Below are 17,816 nucleotides of genomic sequence, written 5' to 3' on the forward strand. Positions count from 1 at the left end.
GACAGCCCCGCATCAGGCTCCCTGCTCAGCGGGAAGCCTGCTTCTCCCTCCCCCACTCCCCCTGCTTGTGTTCCCTCTCTCTCTGTCAAATAAATAAAATCTTTAAAAAAAAAAAAAAGAGTCTGTTTTTGGTTTGTTTTTCTCTTTTTTGCTTTGTTTATTTGCTTTGTTTCTTAAATTAATCCCACATATGAGTGAAATCATATAGTATTTGTCTTTCTCTAACTGATTTATTTCACTTAGTAATACTCTCTAGATCCACACATGTTGTTGGAAATGGCAAGCTCTTATTCTTTTTATGGCTGAGTAGTATTCCATCATATTAAAGGCATAATGTATATTATATATAGTAATATATATAATATATATAATAAAGGCAATTATTACATATATATGTGTGTGTATATATATATATATATATATATATATACCACTTCCTCTTTATCCACTTTATCTACTCATCTACAGATGGACACTTGGGTTGCTTCCATATCTTGGCTATTGGAAAATATGCTGCAGTAAATATGAGACTGCATGTATCTTTTTGAAATAGTGGTTTTGTTTTCTTTGGGTAAATACCCAGTAGCGGAATTACTGGATCATATGGTAGTTCTATTTTTAATTTTTGAGGAACCTCCATACTGTTTTCCACAGTGGCTATACCAGTTTGCATTCCCACCAACAGTGCACCAGGAATCCTTTTCTCCACATCCTCACCAACACTTGTTTCTTGAGTTTTTTATTTTAGCCATTCTGACAGGTATAAGGTGATATCTCATTGTAGTTTTGATTTGCATTTCCCTGATGATGAGTGATGTTGATGAGCATCTTTTCATGTGTCTGTTGGCCATCTGTATGTCTTCTTTGGAAAAATGTCTGTTCATGTCTTCTGCCCATTTTTAATGGGATTATTGGTTTTTTGGTGTTGAATTATATAAGTTTTTTATATATTTTGGATACTAACTCCTTATCAGATATGTCATTTGCAAATATCTTCTCCAATTCAGTAGGTTATCTTTTTGTTTTGTTGATGGTTTCCTTCACTGTGCAAAAGCTTCTTATTTTGATGCAGTCCCAATAGTTTATTTTTGCTTTTGTTTCACTTGCCTCTGGAGAAAAATGTTTCTACGGCTGAGGGCAAAGAAATTACTGCCTATGTTTTCTCCTAGGAATTTTGTGGTTTCACATCTCACATTTAGGTCTTTAATCCATTTGAGTTTATTTTTGTGTATGGTATAAGAAAATGGTCCAGTCTCATTCTTTTGCATGTACTGTCCTGTTTTCCCAACACCACTTGTAGAAGAAACTTTTTCCCATTGCATATTCTTTTTCTTTTAAATATGTATTTATTTATTTTAGAGAGAAAGAGAGAGAGTGCATGAGCGGGGGGAAGGGCGGAGGGAGAGGCAGAAAGAGAATCCCAAGTAGGCTCCATGCTGGGCATGCAAGGCTCAATCCCACGACCCCAAGATCACAACCTGAGCCAAAATCAAGAGCTGGACACTCAACTGACTGAGTCACCCAGGCACCCCTCCCATTGCATATTCTTGCCTCCTTTGTTGTAGATCAATTGACCATAAAAGCATGACTTTATTTCTGGACTCTCTATTCTGTCCTATTGATCTATGTGGTCCTTTTTGTGCCAGTACCATACTGTTTTGATTACTACAGCTTTATAGTATATCTTGAAATCCAAGATTCTGATACCTCCAGTTTTGTTCTTCTTTTTCAAAATTGCCTTGGCACGATGGACTCTGAAAAACAAACTGAGGGTTCTAGAGGGGAGGGGGGTGGGACAATGGGTTAGCCTGGTGATGGGTATTAAAGAGGGCACGTTCTGCATGGAGCACTGGGTGTTATGCACAAACAATGAATCATGGAACACTACGTCTAAAACTAATGATGTAATGTATGGTGATTAACATAACAATAAAAAATTGGAAAAAAAATTGAAAAATTCAAAATTGCCTTGGCAATTTGTAGTTCCATACACATTTTAGGATTATTTGTTCTAGTTCTGTGAAAAATGCTGTTGGTGTTTTGATAGAAGCTAATGAAGCTTAAGTTTAAAGGCCCCTTGCTTACTTAAGCCCACACTAAGGCTTGGAAGGGTCTCTAGTCATGTGTCTCACATGGTCATATGTTTTTATAAAATTTGCAAAAGTAAGTTATATTGGTTCCACTTTTGGAACAGCAGTGTGAGAAGCTCTGTGGGCCATCATTCCAGCAAAATAAGCGTAACTGTGGGGGAAAAATACTTAAAATCTCTGGGAACTATTCAAAGGATATACATGAAATGATATATGAAAGTCTTTATTCATAGTAAGAATTAATGAATAAGTAAATCAACATTGAATTTTTTTACATATAACCAAGATGTAAAATAAATCTCTCTAAATTCTATTCTATTTTCCATTTAAAGTTTACTCTAAATTTTTAAATGCAAATCCAAAAAGAAAGTTTTCCATGGTGAATTAAATGAACGATTTTGTTTATGAGAGAGGCTGAATGTTCCTAAAATACTGTCATGCCAATATTTTTTGAGTGGACCACTTTGACAATACTTCTGTAACTTTCTAAAATGATACAGATATTACCCTCATCTATCTCAATGCTGACACCAAACTTTTGGCCATTTTGGGGAAAGTGAGGACTCTAGCTTCTAAATGTAAAATAACCTGGTGAAATATCTGATCCACTTAGACTGGAAATTTTATTTCATCTCATCTCTTCCCTTGCAGACCAGGGAACACTCTGAACATGGCCTCAGAGATCCACATGCCAGCCCCAGTGTGCCTCATTGAGAATAATGGAGGGCAGCTGGTGGCTAATCAGGAAGCTTTGGAGATCCTGGCAGCCATTAAGAATCCTCTTGTGGTGGTGGCTATTGTGGGCCTCTATCGCACAGGCAAATCCTACCTAATGAACAAGCTGGCTGGAAAGAACAAGGGTGAGTGGCACCAACAAAGCTCTGCCAAGTCCTTTCTGTCCATCCACACTGCCAACATGGAGCACGGTGATGCAAGAAAGTTAGAGATGCAAGAGAATACTGAAAGTTATCTTTCAACCCACAGTTATGCTCTTATCTTCACTATGGTCTGAAAAAGACAGTTCATCTCTCTTTCCACTTTGCCTTAGTTTCCCCTTTATGCTTTTAAAGCATAAATTGTTCCTTTTAAAGCATAAATTGTTCCTTTCCTAGAAAGACTAATAATGCAGTAATACAAATAATTAGTGTACAAAATAATAAACTATCAGACATTTACTAAAATGTTCATGCAGTAAAAGCAAGTTTCCACTGATTATTAAGTGGAATGTTTAAGTCTGTATTGGCTTTTTTTTTACTGTTGTAAAATATACATAACATAAAATTTGCCATTGTAACCATTTTTAAGTGTACATGCAGTTCTGTGGCATTAAGTAAATTCACACTATTATGCAACCATCACCACCATCCATCACCATAACTTTTTCATCTTCCCCAACAGAAACTCTGTACCCATTAAACAATAACTCCCCAGCCCTTGGCAGTCACCATTCTATATTCTGTCTCTATGAATTTGACTGCTCTAGGAAATCTTATTTAAGAGGAATCAAACAGGGGCGCCTGGGTGGCTCAGTTGGTTAAGCGGCTGCCTTCGGCTCAGGTCATGATTCCAGGGTCCTGGGATAGAGCCCCATGTCGGGCTCCCTGCTCAGCTGGGAGTTTGCTTCTCCCTCTGCCTCTGCCTCTTCCCCTGCTTGTGCTCTCTCTCTGTCAAATAAAGAAATAAAATCTTAAAAAAAAAAAGAGGAATCAGACATTATTTGTCCTTTTGTGATTTGCTTATTTCACTTAGCATAATGTCTTCAAAATTCATCAATGTTGTACCATGTGTCAGAATTCTCCCTTTTTATGGCTGAACAACTCTATGTGCATATCAATTTGTTTATCCATTCATCTGTTGAAGGGCCCTTGGGTTGCTTCCACCTTTTGGCTATTATGAATAATGCCGCTAAAAACATGAGGGTACAAATATCTGTTCAAGTACCTATTTTCACTTTTTTGGGGGTATAGACCCAGAAATGGAATTGCTCAATCATATGGTAATTCTATGTTTAGTTTTTAAAGAAATCATCATATTGTTTTCCAAAGTAACTGCACCATTTTACAATCCCACCAGAAAAACCCAAGGTTTCTAATATCCCCACATCCTCCCCAATACTTAAGACTTTCTGTTTTTTTGATGGTGGCCATCCTAATGAGTGTGAAATAGTATCTCATTGTGGTTTTGATTTGTTATTTCCCTAATGACTAGTGATGTTGAGCATCTTTTCATTTGTTTATTGGTCATTTGTATATTTTCTTTGGAGAAATGTCTATTCAAGTCCTGTGCTCATTTTTAAAAAACTTTTTTTATCAGTTTCAGAGGTAGAATTTAGTGATTCATCAGTTGCATATAATACCCAGTGCTCATTACATCATGTGTCCTCCTTAGTGCCCATCACCCATTTCTCTTTTGCCCCCCACCACCTCCCCTCCAGCAACCCTCAGTTTGTTTCCTTGAGTTCAGCATCTCTTATGATTATTCATGACCAAGTGGGATTTATTCCTGGGCTTTGCTCATTCTTTAATCAGGTTATTTTTTGTGTTGCATTGTAGGATTTCTAGATCCATCTGCTATTAAAACTCCACCCCCTATTATCTCCATTCCCCCTCGCAGGCTTTTCTCTGGGTGCCACAGTACAGTCTCATACCAAAGGAATCTGGATGTGGTGTGTGCCTCATCCCAAGAAGCCAAATCACACCTTAGTTCTCCTGGACACTGAGGGCCTGGGAGATGTAGAGAAGGTAAGGATTAAGGATTCAATTTTGGAATTAGACCCTCATCCCTGAATATTCTCTACAGTATTTATTTTTTTAAATAAGAGTTTTCACTTAAATGTATGTTTTTTTCATATCTGTTTATGTGCCCTGAGACCAAGTTTAGCAATCAGGGGTCAGGAAAATATTCATAAGGCAGAATCCTAGAAGATCATAGTGGTGAGTAGGTAGTATTCTAATTATTAACAATAGGCTGCATGCCAAGCCAGTTAACCCAGATACATAAAAGTAGTACAAATAAAAGCAATGTCATGAGTTCAATCCTGCAGAGAACTTTAGTTAAGAATTTAGGTTCTGGAGTGCTTAGATGGTTCAGTCAGTTAAGCGTCTGCCTTCAGCTCAGGTCATGATCCCGGGGTCCTGGGATAAAGTCCTGCAACGGGCTCCCTGCTCAGTAGCAAGTCTGCTTCTCCCTCTTCCTCTCCCTTTGTGCTCTTTCTCACCCTCAGTCTCTCCCAAATAAATAAATAAAATCCTAAAAAGAAAAAGATTTTAGGTTCTGAAGTCCCATACCCTTGTGTTTAAATATAAGCCCTGACACTAACTCAGAGGCCTTGGCTAATTATTTGACCTCTTTTAACCTCAGCTTTCTAAATCTGTAAAACAGATGTAATAGATATATAATTGCCTCATAGTATTGTTTTGAATAAGGTAAGTAATGGAAAATGTTAGGTGTATAATAATTGCTCAGTAAAGTAGCTACACATATTATTACTCTTATATAAGTCAATTTTGCTGTAAAAAGGAAGAGAAATCTTTAAACTTAAATTATATTTAAGGCCTTAGAATGCCCACCAACCTTGATTATTGGTTTTGGAATTATCTGCCAATGATCATAAAAGGACCTAGTGAGAATCAATGTAAACTAAAAATACTAATTATAAAATGATCCAAAATTCAAGTCCCACTAACACATTTGTTTGGATTTGGTTTTCTCATATAGGTCATTATTCTAATTAAATGAGCATCTTTTTACTGCTGCTGATCTGGAAAGTTCCAGGAGAATGAAACATAATCTCAGCCCAAATGTGTTCTGATTTCCAGGGTAACAACCAGAATGACTCCTGGATCTTTGCCCTAGCAATACTCCTGAGCAGCACCTTTGTGTACAATAGCATGGGGACCATCAACCAGCAGGCCATGGACCAACTGCAGTATCCTTTTTGTTGTTCAAAATAGCATCAAAGTAAGAGGGGAGACCTATATTTAAAAACCAGCTGCTTGGCAGTGAATCCTGGTGAATCAAGCACAAAAAGAGAAAACTTAAATAATTCAAGGGTAAGGGAACGATCCTATGTACCCACTGAAGAATTGACACTTGGGTTAAAAACAAAGGTGAAATGAAGGTTTTAAATATATGGAACTAATATGGGGTGGAGGACACTGTTCTTTTATGCCAATTTTCCTCAGTTTGCTACTCAGCTATGTGACAGAGCTGTCAGATCGAATCAGGGCAAAATCCTCCCCTGATGCCGATGGGATTGAAGATTCGGCTGACTTTGTGAGCTTCTTTCCAGATTTTGTGTGGACACTGAGGGATTTTTCCTTAGATTTGGAAGCAAATGGACTACCCATCACAGCAGATGAGTACCTAGAGAATTCACTCAAGCTTAAAAAAGGTAAAAGGAAGGGACTTAGAAATAAATGGAGATAACAAAACACAAGAAACTATAGTTTTAGTGTTCCATTTACAGTTTTCTTACATTTATAGTTTTCTACTTATTCTTAGCTAGCTATAACTAAGAATTAATGCTTGTTTGATATATGAATTAATAAATTTGATTTTAAATTATATTCTCCTCTCTTCTAAGAATAATTTCCTTTTCTTTCATCTTTTCCTGTGCTATTATTAGTTTGATTTTATTTCCCTGCTTTGGGCTTGCTATTAGCTAACGAATATGGAATAGAATAGACATTGATTGGAAGAAAAGAGATGAAAGCATGAACAGTGCTCTAGTCCAAGGGTTGGCAAATGATGGCCCACAGTTCAAATGATGGCCAATCCAGCACACCAGCTGTCTTTGTACATAAGGTTTTATTGGAATAATGCTATACCCATTCATTTATAGATTGTTTATGGCTGCTTTCACGCTGCAACAGCAGAACTGCGTCCTTGGAAAAGAGACCCCCTGGCTTGCAAAGCCTAAAATATTTACTGTTTGGCTCTTCACAGAAAAAGTTTGCAAGACCCTATATTTGGGACATTCCTTTTTTATCTTCCTGCAGGTACCACTCAAAGTGATCAAAATTTTAATCTGCCCCGTCTCTGTATCCGGAAGTTCTTCCCAAAGAAGAAATGCTTTATCTTTGATCGACCTACTCACCGGAAGAAGCTAGGCCAGCTTGAGACATTGCATGATAATGAGCTGGATGCTGAATTTGTGCAACAAGCTGCAGTCTTCTGTTCCTACGTCTTTAGCAATTCCAAAATTAAAACTCTTTCAGGAGGCATCAAAGTCAATGGACCTCGTGAGTCCTCTTCCCAGTCTTTTTCTTTAATTGTTAAGACTAAAGGAGGGTAGAATTATATCCACACAGTTTCAGATTTGAAAAATGCAAATCCTACTGCTATTACCATTTAAATTCTAGATGGCACCAACATTTCTAATAGATTTTACTAGCCAAATTCTCTTGGGTGAGAAAAGATAGGAGAGGCCAAAGGAAAGAAAGCTCTATTTCTTAAAATTGCCCTAGTTAATTGGACTTGCACTGCCCAATATGGTAGCCACTATACAAGTGTGGCTATTTAAATTTAAGTGTAAGTTAATTAAAATTAAAGAAAATTTAAAATTCCAATTACACAGCTATATTTCAAGGCCCATACCTATATGGGGTTGGTAGCTGGACAACATACTGCACAATACACATAGAACACTTCCAACATCACAGAAAGTTCTCTTGGACAACACTATGCTAGAATAAACAAAACTGAGAACTCTTTTTGATTTATTCTACAATATTGATCAAATGTTTACCACAGACCAGGGCTGCTAATAGAGACATACATGAGAGAGCTATGGTTCCTGTCCTAATGGTGCTTGGGGGTAAAGTAGATGCAAGCACTCAATAAACATAGGCCCATGCTATCTGTAACAGAGATTCTTGACCTTTGATGTATATACATATCACCTGGGCATCTTGCCAGAGAGGAGGGTCTAATTAAGTTGATCTGGGGCAAAGGCTGAGAATCTGCATATCTAGCAAGCTGCCAGGTGATCCTGAGGACACTGATGCTGTGAGGCAAATGGTTAGTAATAAACATGATCAGAATTACACAGAATAGAATGTTTCCTCATCCCACCTACAATAAGCATCCTTATTTGTTCTCAATTTATAGGTCTAAAGAACCTGGTGCTGACCTATGTCAATGCCATCAGCAGTGGGGATCTGCCCTGCATGGAGAATGCTGTCCTGGTCTTGGCCCAGATCGAGAATGCAGCTGCAGTGCAAAAGGCCATTGCTCACTATGACCAGGAGATGAGCCAGAGGGTGCAGCTGCCCACTGAAACCCTCCAAGAGCTGCTGGACCTGCACAGGGCCTGTGAGAAAGAGGCCATCGAACTCTTCATGAGCAGTTCCTTCAGAGATGTAGACCATTTATTTCAAAAGGGCTTAGCGGTAATTTGTTCTCAAGTTTATATGGATTAGGGCCTTGGAAAGCCAAGTACTACCAGAAAATGAAATGAGCATTTATTTTGAGAGAGGGAATTCCTACTAGACTTTAAAATGGTGATAACCACTATTTGTTATTATCATAAAAAGAAGAACAAAGTTTATTTTGATCTTCCTCAAAATTTAACTAAATGCATATAAGTAACAATCAGAGTTTCTAATCAAATGCCCACTGTTATCAGACTGATTTGATATCCTAGTCAAAAGCAAAGAAAATTGTAGTCCTGATTACCATATGCAGGCTGATATTGAGCCACATTTATTCCATATGTAATCACTGGTCCAATTTGACAAGCAGAAATCTATCTCTTAAAGGTGTAACAAAAAAAAGTTAGCACTCTGCTCTGAACTTCACCTCCAAGGAAAAAGGGCCTTTAGTAATAAAGTCAGGAGCAAGAGGAAGGACATGGTCCTGTTGAGGTGCCTATAACTTTTTCTAGGGTCACAGACTTATTTTTGAGAAGACTTTTCAGAATCTCCAAGGTCAAACTAACATCTTTTCCCTGTTATTCTTTTTACTTCTTATTTTTAAATTAAAGGCCCAACTAGAAAAAAAGCGAGATGACTTTTGTAAACAGAATCTGCAAGCATCAACAGATCTTTGCTCAGATTTACTTAAGGATATTTTCAGTCCTCTAGAAGAAGCTGTGAAGCTTGGGGTTTATTCTAAACCAGGAGGGTATCAACTCTTCATCCAGAAGATGCAAGAGCTAAAGAGAAACTACCTTCAGAAACCTAGGAAGGGGATACAGGTAACCAGGATTTATCTGCTGATTCTGGAAAGCTGCTGACATGCCTCCTTGGAAGACCAGCATAACCAAGTGTAATCTCACACATTGCAAGAACAACAGCATTCATGCTTTCATTTGATAAACGTGTATAGGGAGCCTATCATACCAGATATGCCCTCTGTGCTCATCCAAAACAGTGCACTCAATTAATAATTGAGTTATTAATTGGATTTTCAGATTAACCACCAAGTTGTTATTGTAATTCACTATTATAGCTGGATCTTTATGCTGTCAGGGACAGAAACCCAGTGACGGTCACTTAAACAAAAATGGTAATTCATCATTTTAGGCTACATATTCTTCCTCCACCTTTCCTTTGATCTGCTTTCTCCATGGTGGCTTCCTTTTTCAGCGACTCACCCCACAGGGGACCACAGCAACAACAACTCCAAAATTAGAGCCCTTAGTCTAAAAGAACAAAGAATCTCTTTTTCCCAGTGTCTCTATCAGTCTCCTATAAAGGATTCTGCTTAGTAGGGTGCCATGATTGGCCAGCCTGGAGCAAGTGCCCATACCTGTGGCAAGGAATCTTGACCACCAGGCACACCAGGGCCAAGAGGAACAAATCCTAGAGGAAAAGATGGTGGGAAGACAATCAGGAACAAGCGTTTCTAGCCATTTCCTATAACTAACCCTGTGTTCTCCGGGTCCTAAGGCTGAAGAGGTTCTTCAGGAATACTTGAAGTCCAAGGAGTCTGTGACTGATGCCATTCTACAGACAGACCAGACTCTCACAGAAAAGGAAAAGGAGATTGAAGGTGAGGAGCCAGTCAAGAGACTAGATAGCCTCACGCGCTCTCGAAGTTTAAATAATTTGGCTGGGTAAGCCTGCGATCCTTACACTAGGGCAAAAAGAACAAAGATGCCCCTTACTTGCCGAAGTCATTTCTAAGTAGGGCATATACAGTGAGCAGCAACAAGGACAGGCAAGCGTGCAGGGAAGAAAGGGACAACATGCTTACTCACATACATTTTTCTTCTTCTTTTTCCTCCTCACAGTGGAACGTGTGAAAGCTGAATCTGCACAGTCTGCAGCAAAAATACTGGAAGAAATGCAAATAAAGAATCAGCAGATGATGGAACAGAAAGAAAGGAGCTATCAGGAACATGTGAGACAATTAACTGAGAAGATGGAGAAGGATAGAGTCCAGTTGCTGGAAGAACAAGAGAGAACTCTAGCTTTAAAACTTCAGGTATTTAATTGCATTACCTTGAGATTTCTCTTTGTCTCTTTTCTCTCCACTGTCCCTGATCATATCTTAGTGTGGCAGTGAGAACATAATGCCTAGAAGAAGGACCTTGCTTGCCACTTGTACTTTGCAGTTTCTGTCTGCCTTCCTGACCTGGCTCCTGCCTCTGTCTGGTTGTTAAAAGATTTTATTTGCAGTTAGGTCACATCCAGTCCTTTATCTGTACATCCTCCAATCAGTGGCTGTTATCTGCTAGGCATCCAGAAAAATCACTTATTTGTATCTCTTGCTTAATACTATATGAAGCATTGGGTTGCCTGGGTGGTTCAGTGGGTTAAGCGTCCGCCTTCAGCTCAGGTCATGATCCCAGGGTGTGGGATCGAGTCCCACATTGGGCTCCTTGCTCAGTGGGAAGCCTGCTTCTCCCTCTGCCTGCAGCTCCCCCTGCTTGTGCTTGCTCTCTGTCTCTCTCTGATAAATAAATAAATAAATAAATAAATAAATAAATAAATAAATCTTTAAAAAAATACTATATGAAGTAAGAACTGCTATGCCTCTATTACTTAGGAAAAGAAACAGAAGTTCAGAAAAGTTCCAATAACTTTTATAGGGTCACACATCTTGGTAAGATATCTGAACTGTCTTCACCCCTTGGTGGAAATGTAATCACAGAGCTAGGATGCCCAAGAGAAATTAATGAAAATTAAGTGTAGAGAAAATGTCAAAAAGAAATTAAATATTTAAAAAAATCTATGAATGTGGAAACTAGATATAAATGAGAGATTAACTTAGTGCTACACTTTACTCAGTCTCCATTTTTCCCTTTTAGGAACAGGCCCGTCTCCTAAGGGAAGGATTCCAAAATGAGAGCAAACGACTTCATAATGAGATACAAAATCTCCAGAAGAACATGGAAAAGCCAAGGAAAATATGCCTCATAAGCTGAAGACCTAAAGAATAGAGCTTTTCTGGTCACTCTTACCCAAGGCATAACTTAAGTAATTTTTGAATTTGTAAAAATATCATTACATTTGAGGGGCGCCTGGGTGGCTCAGTCGTTAAGCGTCTGCCTTCGGCTCAGGTCATGATCCCAGGGTCCTGGGATCAAGCCCCACATCAGGCTCCCTGCTCGGCGGGAGGCCTGCTTCTCCCTCTTCCACTCCCTCTGCTTGTGTTCCCTCTCTCGCTGTGTCTCTCTGTCAAATAAATAAATAAATAAATCTTTAAAAAAAAAAAATATCATTACATTTGAAAGTAATCAGGTCTTGCATTTTTATAACACTAGAAATTTGCAAAGACATGCAGTATTATAATTAAAATCATGTCCATCTTCCTACAAAATATTGTAAGTTGTGTAACAAAGTTCAGTTTTACCTCTCTAACAACACAGAAGGTATCTGAGCGGTACCATCCAAGAGCAGTTTATTTCTCTGGGTGACCATTAGCTGACAAAAGGATACTGAGCCAAATCTTAGGTAAAACTTTAAGAACATAGTTGGGCATCAGTTTGGCCAAGTGTTCAATGGGTTTCAGTGTCAGGGACAACCATCCTAGCTTTTTAGTGAAGACTATGCAGTTTTCTATTGTATCCCGACTGCACAGTCTGAGCAGTTAAGTGATCACTAGGCCCTAGGAATGGACAACCCTCCTTGATGGATTCCAAGCTGAAGCAAACCACCTTAGATAGAGATCTAGAATCTCTACAGAATTTTCATACGAAGATGGAAGAAACCATTAGCATGAGTAGGGGTTGGGTCACAAACAAATGGGCTAAAAAACGAAACTCTCCTTTCTTGCTCGATTTACCCGGATTATAACTTTAATGAGACACTTTAGAATTTTAGATAATTGCCACTGGGCTGAACATGGTTAACATGATGGCAATTATGCATTGTGTATTTATAACAATGTATGATTCACAAAGATGGACCTTAAATGATGACAGATAATGTATTAGAAACTGAACCAAATTATTAGATTGTTTATAATCCTATAAATTAGGCAATATTTTCCCAATTCTTAACAGTCTATACTTGAAAGTTTACTGATTTTCCCCAAAGAAATTATAGTTTGTTTTTTATATTTTTTGACCAACAAAATAACGCTTTTGGTATTACTTAGTATATATAGGCTTTATCCTAATTTTCTAAAATCCTAGGTAATGGTTGTTTCTTAAAAATGATTAAAAATTATTTTCAAGCTGAAAATAAAATGTGCTTCACTGGGCTTTTTATTTCTGATGGGTTTTTTTTTTTTTCAGTTTTCACCAAAAAATAAGGCTTTACTCTTCATAGCAATGTTGGCTAACTTTTCTGCAAAAGACCAGATGATAATTATTCATGGCACTGTGGGCCCTACAGTTTCTGTATCAACTGCTCAACTCTGCCATGTAGTGTGAAAACAATCATAAACAATAGGTAAATGCATGGCCATGGCTGTGTTCCAGTAAACCTTTATTTTAAAAAATAGGTGGCACCCCCAAGCCATAGTTTCCAGATTATTGCTCTATTAAACCATTGGTCAAATACTATGTATCTGCCTTATGTTGCTTACATTTCTAAGGGAACGTGCATTAAATTGTATGTTAGGATCTTGAAAATATTACACAATGTTTCAATATATTACAAGTTGAGAGAAATATAGGGAAGCAGCTAAATGCCATTAAATCCACATTAATGAGCCTGCTTTTTCTGATTGCATGGGGACATATTATTCCATTAAACCTCCTTGCGTCCCATCAAACGGTGAATGCCTCTTTCCACAGTTGAGAACATGCTACTAAGCAGTATTTCTTCACTTGCCTGCAACTTCATAGGAGACCAGGTGAGATGCACAGCATGGGTGTAAGTATACACACAGACCCATGGTGCTTATGTAGATATGCTTTATATTTTTCTTTTCCAAGCTGCATTGCAACAAAGGAGTAAATAAAATACATTTTTATAGACTAAAGAAACTTCATGGTAAAGAAACACTTATCCTTTCTTTTATTAATGTGGTGTATCATGTTGATTGATTTGGGAATATTGAACCAGCCCTGCAGCCCAGTAATAAATCCCACTTGATCGTGGTGAATAATTCTCTTAATGTACTGTTAGATTCGATTTGCTAGTATTTTATTGAAAATTTTTGCATCCGTGTTCATCAGGGATATTGGCCTGTAATTTTCTGTTTTAGTGGGGTCTTGTCTGGTTTTGGAATCAAAGTAATGCTGGCTTCATAGAATGAATTTGGAAGTTTTCCTTCCATCTATTTTTTTGAACAGTTTGAGAAGAAAAGGTATTAACTCTTCTTTAAATGTCTGGTAGAATTCCCCTGGGAAGCCATCTGGCCCAGGACTTTTGTTTGTCAGGATATTTTTGACTACTGATTCAATTTCTTTGCTGATTATGGGTCTGTTCAAATATTCTATTTCTTCCTGTTTCAGTTTTGGTAGTTTACAAGTTTCTGGGAATTTTGTGTACCTTCTCTCAATCCCATAGATCCATGCAGGCAGCTGAGAGTTCCTACCCCTTTTCTTTGCTCTTAGTAGCCCCAAGGCAAAGTTGCCTCAGTGCTCTTGAATGAGTTGAGATAGAAGTAGATCTTTTGGGCAGCATCCTGAAAAGTGAGGCTAATGTCAGATAGCTGCTTTACTCACTTTTTGCCCCTGAGGGAAAAATTGTGAGCTGAGGGGATTTCTTTAGATGCTGAGCTGTTCCAACTTGTGGGAGGGACCGACACCGGTAAAGTGAAATAGCATTCTTTTATTGGTGTTTTCATTGAGGGATGAGGGCTAGGACTTCCTCTTCCATTATCTTGCAGATTTCACTTCAGATTTTTTTTTTTTTTAACTACAAATGTAATTTCTTTAGAAGTTCTAGGACAATTCAGGTCATCTATTTCACCTTGGATCGGTTTTAGTAGTATGTGTTTTTTGTGAAATTGGTCCATTTTATCTAATTTGTTGAAAATATGCATGTAGAGTGGTAACAGTGTTGATTTTTAGTTTATCTATAAATCCATCAAATATTTAAAAGATTTCTTAAATCTTTATGTTTGCATTCATTTTTCATTGAATATCTTAATTGGCCTAATTGATTTTTTTTGCAATAAAACAAATGTTTAATTCAGAATAAGAGATAAGAAATAACTCTTCGATAAAATATATAAAATTATACAAGACACCCTTTCAAAGGGATAAAAGTATACTGGGTGGTGGTGGGGGGAAAGATTGAAAGATAAAGTACCAGGGAGCTAAATGGGCTGTTTGACAACACCATTTTTAGCAAGTCAAAACACAGCTTTACCCTCTGCCAACATGTTAAAAAGTATATAAATTTTTCTAATAAGTTTGGCACATACAATAGGTACACACAGAAAGCATGATTTTTTTTCTTTCTGAATCTATTCATTGCTTAAGAATATTTAGCATATAGGTAATGGTCACAATATATTTATTTTTTTTAAACGGAGAATTAACTACACTCCCCGCCCCCCAATCACCTTTGCAATGTGTGAGGACTGACTTTTGCCTTAATTTGAGTTAAGCAACAGCCTTGAGAGGAATTAGGAAGTACTTCCATGTCCCACCTTACCCCAAGGCATTCTTAGTATTCTTCTCAACCCCCATTCACTGATCTTAAAAAAAAAAAAAGTTAAAACTTTAACAATCTGTAACAATGTGGACAGAGGGAAAAATACAGGGCCAAATATGGTAGGACCTAATGAGTTTTTTAATGCATGTAAAAATGCAAAAACACGATGTGTCCTCATCACTTTGAGGAATCTGTCATACCTACTTCCTAAGCATCATGCTTAATTCTAACTTTGTTCTCCATAAGCAAAAGTTAATCATCCCATCAAAATCACCAGATGTCAGCAATTTTACCTAATAATTGGTCTCTCCTATAAGAAAATACAAATGGACTTAAGCAGTCTCTTTTAAGAAGGTGATATATAGAAAAAAGTATACATATGTGCATATACATTTTGCCTTTCAAAATCTGAATTTTTATGTCTGCTGTATAAAAATGTCATTATATATATTATATTTTTTTAATATATATATATATTATATATATATATATATAAATGAATCATCAGAGCCAATCTTTGTGAAAGGAGAAGGGGGCATCTAGAAGATCACAAGAAAATGGGGCTTGGTGCCTCCGGCCTAAAGAACAAATTCGAACTATGTCTGTAGCCCTGTGGGCCTAGTTGCTTAGGTTGGTGCATGCAAGGTTTGCAGAGCAGAAGTACCGGCTTGGTACTGCCTTCTTGGAGAGGGAGGGGGGACCCATTTAAATAAACGTCCATCATGGTGTCTATGGAGCTGGTCTTCCTTAGGTTAGATGGTAAATGCCATATCCGACTGGAGTCGCATAGAGTCCCATGGGCAGAATGGGAAGCACAGGTCTATGGAAAGGGTAGGACGTTCCGTATATGGATGCTGCTTGCAGGAGCGAGTTGATGGGAAAAGGGAGGCTGAAGCCAGAGGACAGCATAGGTTTTGCAGCCATTTTCAGCTTTTCTAGTTCTGCCTCCTGCAGTCTTTTCGCCTTGGCCCTTCGGTTCTGAAACCAGATTTTGACCTGGGTCTCTGTGAGGTTCAGAGAGCTGGAGAACTCTGCACTCTCTACAGTGGAGAGGTACTGTTTCCGGCGGAACTTGTGCTCCGGAGCGAGGAGCTGGGACATGTGTAAGGGGTTTGTGGCTTCCGATTGGTCCTGTGCTTCCGCAGGGTGCAGGTGGTGGGGCTCGTGTGTCTTGGCGGCGGCAAGTATCTGCTGTGTTCCTGCATGCACGCGGCCCGTCTTGTGAGTTTTCCGACTTGACCAAGGCGGCCTGGAAGGGCTTGACCAGCGGCCCAGGGCAGGGTGGCCCCAGCGCTGGCGCTTTCGGCTGGCTGGCAGTGGGGACGCCTCCTTGGGCGGCTTCTTGTCCGACGTGAGCGCTGAAGGGCAGGCTGGAGACCTTGACGCGGCGCTCCTCCGCTCCCCCAGGCCCTGCCCTCCTCATCAGACGAAAACAAGTCCTTGCCTTTGGACGGAGGAGCCATGACTTCTCTGCCCTACGGAGCGCGCAACTCCCTGCCCAAATGATTTTTGATCTGTGGAGGACAGCTTTCACTGAGGGAGCTCTGCTATTTTGTCTGGATCTCAGTGTTCTGTGTGTTCCCTTTCTCTAAATCAGGGCATCTTATATATCCTTTCACTAAACCTACAGAGGGGAAAGTAACATCCTGACATTTAAACAAGAGAAAATATACTTCTCTAGGTTAAAAAGAATTTTGCCACAAGAACACCATAAGGGTCAGCAAATACAGGTCCTAACATGTGGTAGCTTTGGCAGACTGAAAGCTTATAGCCTTGAATTACCTTTTTCTTGTTACTGTATCACCCAATGAATCATCTCAGATCTACTATATCAGAAAGTCAAGGGAAGGGTAGGGGCCAGGAATCTTTGTATTTAGGAAATTGGTTTTAATTCACAGCTGGATTGAGGACCACTGGTGAAAGCAACATGCCTCCCCGGAGAGAGAGCTTTATTTTGTTCCTGGACATAGTATAGAAAAAGCCTAAACCAGACATCAGATGATTTGAAATCTGGTAAAGACTCATGCTACCAAGCTAGGGAGGAAGTAATGTAATTTTGCTTAGTTTTCAATGTTCTTATTTTTAAATGGTTTTTAAGAGACCCCTATTTGGTTTTGAAGGCATAAGGATAAGTGTTGCGGAAAAATAAAAATCAGACCGGCGAGAGACCAAGTGACACTCAGAGAAGTAGGAGAACTTGGATTTATTTTATGCCTGCGGACCCAGATGAGCTCACGCTCAAAGTTGTGGGCCCCAGGCAACGGGGTTATAGGGCTTTTATAGGGTACTGCAGGCAGTCAGGTTAAAGGGCTATGCTGACTGCTGGTAGGTGGCTTTAAACTGGGGGAGTGGGGGCTTCTTTAGGCGGGAACAGTAGAGCAGGGAGCCTGTGGTGGGAAGCCTGTTTACAGAAGCAGAAATGGCTGGTTATCTCTTGCTCCCAGTAGGGCTTCTGGTTATCTCTAGCTTATTGTTAGTAACTTTCCATTTTCTGGGGCCTCCTGGCCTGGGCCTGCTCTGGGTAATTTGCCAATAGATGCAAAAAAAGCATTTGACAAAATACAGCATCCTTTCTTGCTTAAAAAACAAAACACACACACACACAAACCTCAATAAAGTAGGGATATTTGGAACATACCCCAACATCATAAAGGCCATATATGAAAGACCCACAGCTAACATCATCCCTCAATGGGGAAAAACTGAGAGCCTTTCCCCTGTG

The 17,816-nt window shown here is 38.9% G+C and overlaps 1 protein-coding gene, 1 long non-coding RNA gene and 1 pseudogene across 3 annotated transcripts in view; 1 reads left to right on the forward strand and 2 right to left on the reverse strand.

Moving 5' to 3' along the window:
• LOC116644622 (guanylate-binding protein 1-like) overlaps nt 1-11,546 on the forward strand; it is a 14,261-nt gene extending 2,715 nt beyond the window's left edge. Inside the window, exons 2-11 of one of the 2 annotated variants that reach the window (XM_032424337.1) lie at nt 2,742-2,950; nt 4,704-4,831; nt 5,909-6,018; nt 6,287-6,483; nt 7,091-7,333; nt 8,202-8,482; nt 9,076-9,288; nt 9,983-10,085; nt 10,327-10,520; nt 11,347-11,546. In XM_032424337.1, coding sequence (XP_032280228.1) covers nt 2,761-2,950; nt 4,704-4,831; nt 5,909-6,018; nt 6,287-6,483; nt 7,091-7,333; nt 8,202-8,482; nt 9,076-9,288; nt 9,983-10,085; nt 10,327-10,520; nt 11,347-11,463 — 1,776 coding nt within the window. In that variant the 5' untranslated portion in view covers nt 2,742-2,760 and the 3' untranslated portion in view covers nt 11,464-11,546. Of the gene's footprint in view, nt 1-2,485; nt 2,951-4,703; nt 4,832-5,908; nt 6,019-6,286; nt 6,484-7,090; nt 7,334-8,201; nt 8,483-9,075; nt 9,289-9,982; nt 10,086-10,326; nt 10,521-11,346 lie in introns of those variants that run through there. The other variant, XM_032424345.1, reaches the window with a different exon arrangement.
• LOC116644643 overlaps nt 7,319-17,816 on the reverse strand; it is a 25,453-nt gene continuing 14,955 nt past the window's right edge. Inside the window, exons 3-4 of the long non-coding RNA XR_004301801.1 lie at nt 10,298-10,370; nt 7,319-7,372 (exon numbers count right to left, since the gene is read on the reverse strand). This is a non-coding gene — a long non-coding RNA (uncharacterized LOC116644643). The remainder of the gene's footprint in view (nt 7,373-10,297; nt 10,371-17,816) is intronic.
• Nucleotides 15,704-16,672, reverse strand: LOC116644637 (annotated as a pseudogene).

This window comes from Phoca vitulina, unplaced genomic scaffold, assembly GCF_004348235.1.
Source record: "Phoca vitulina isolate PV1807 unplaced genomic scaffold, GSC_HSeal_1.0 scaffold2, whole genome shotgun sequence".
Taxonomy (NCBI): Eukaryota; Metazoa; Chordata; class Mammalia; order Carnivora; family Phocidae; genus Phoca; species Phoca vitulina.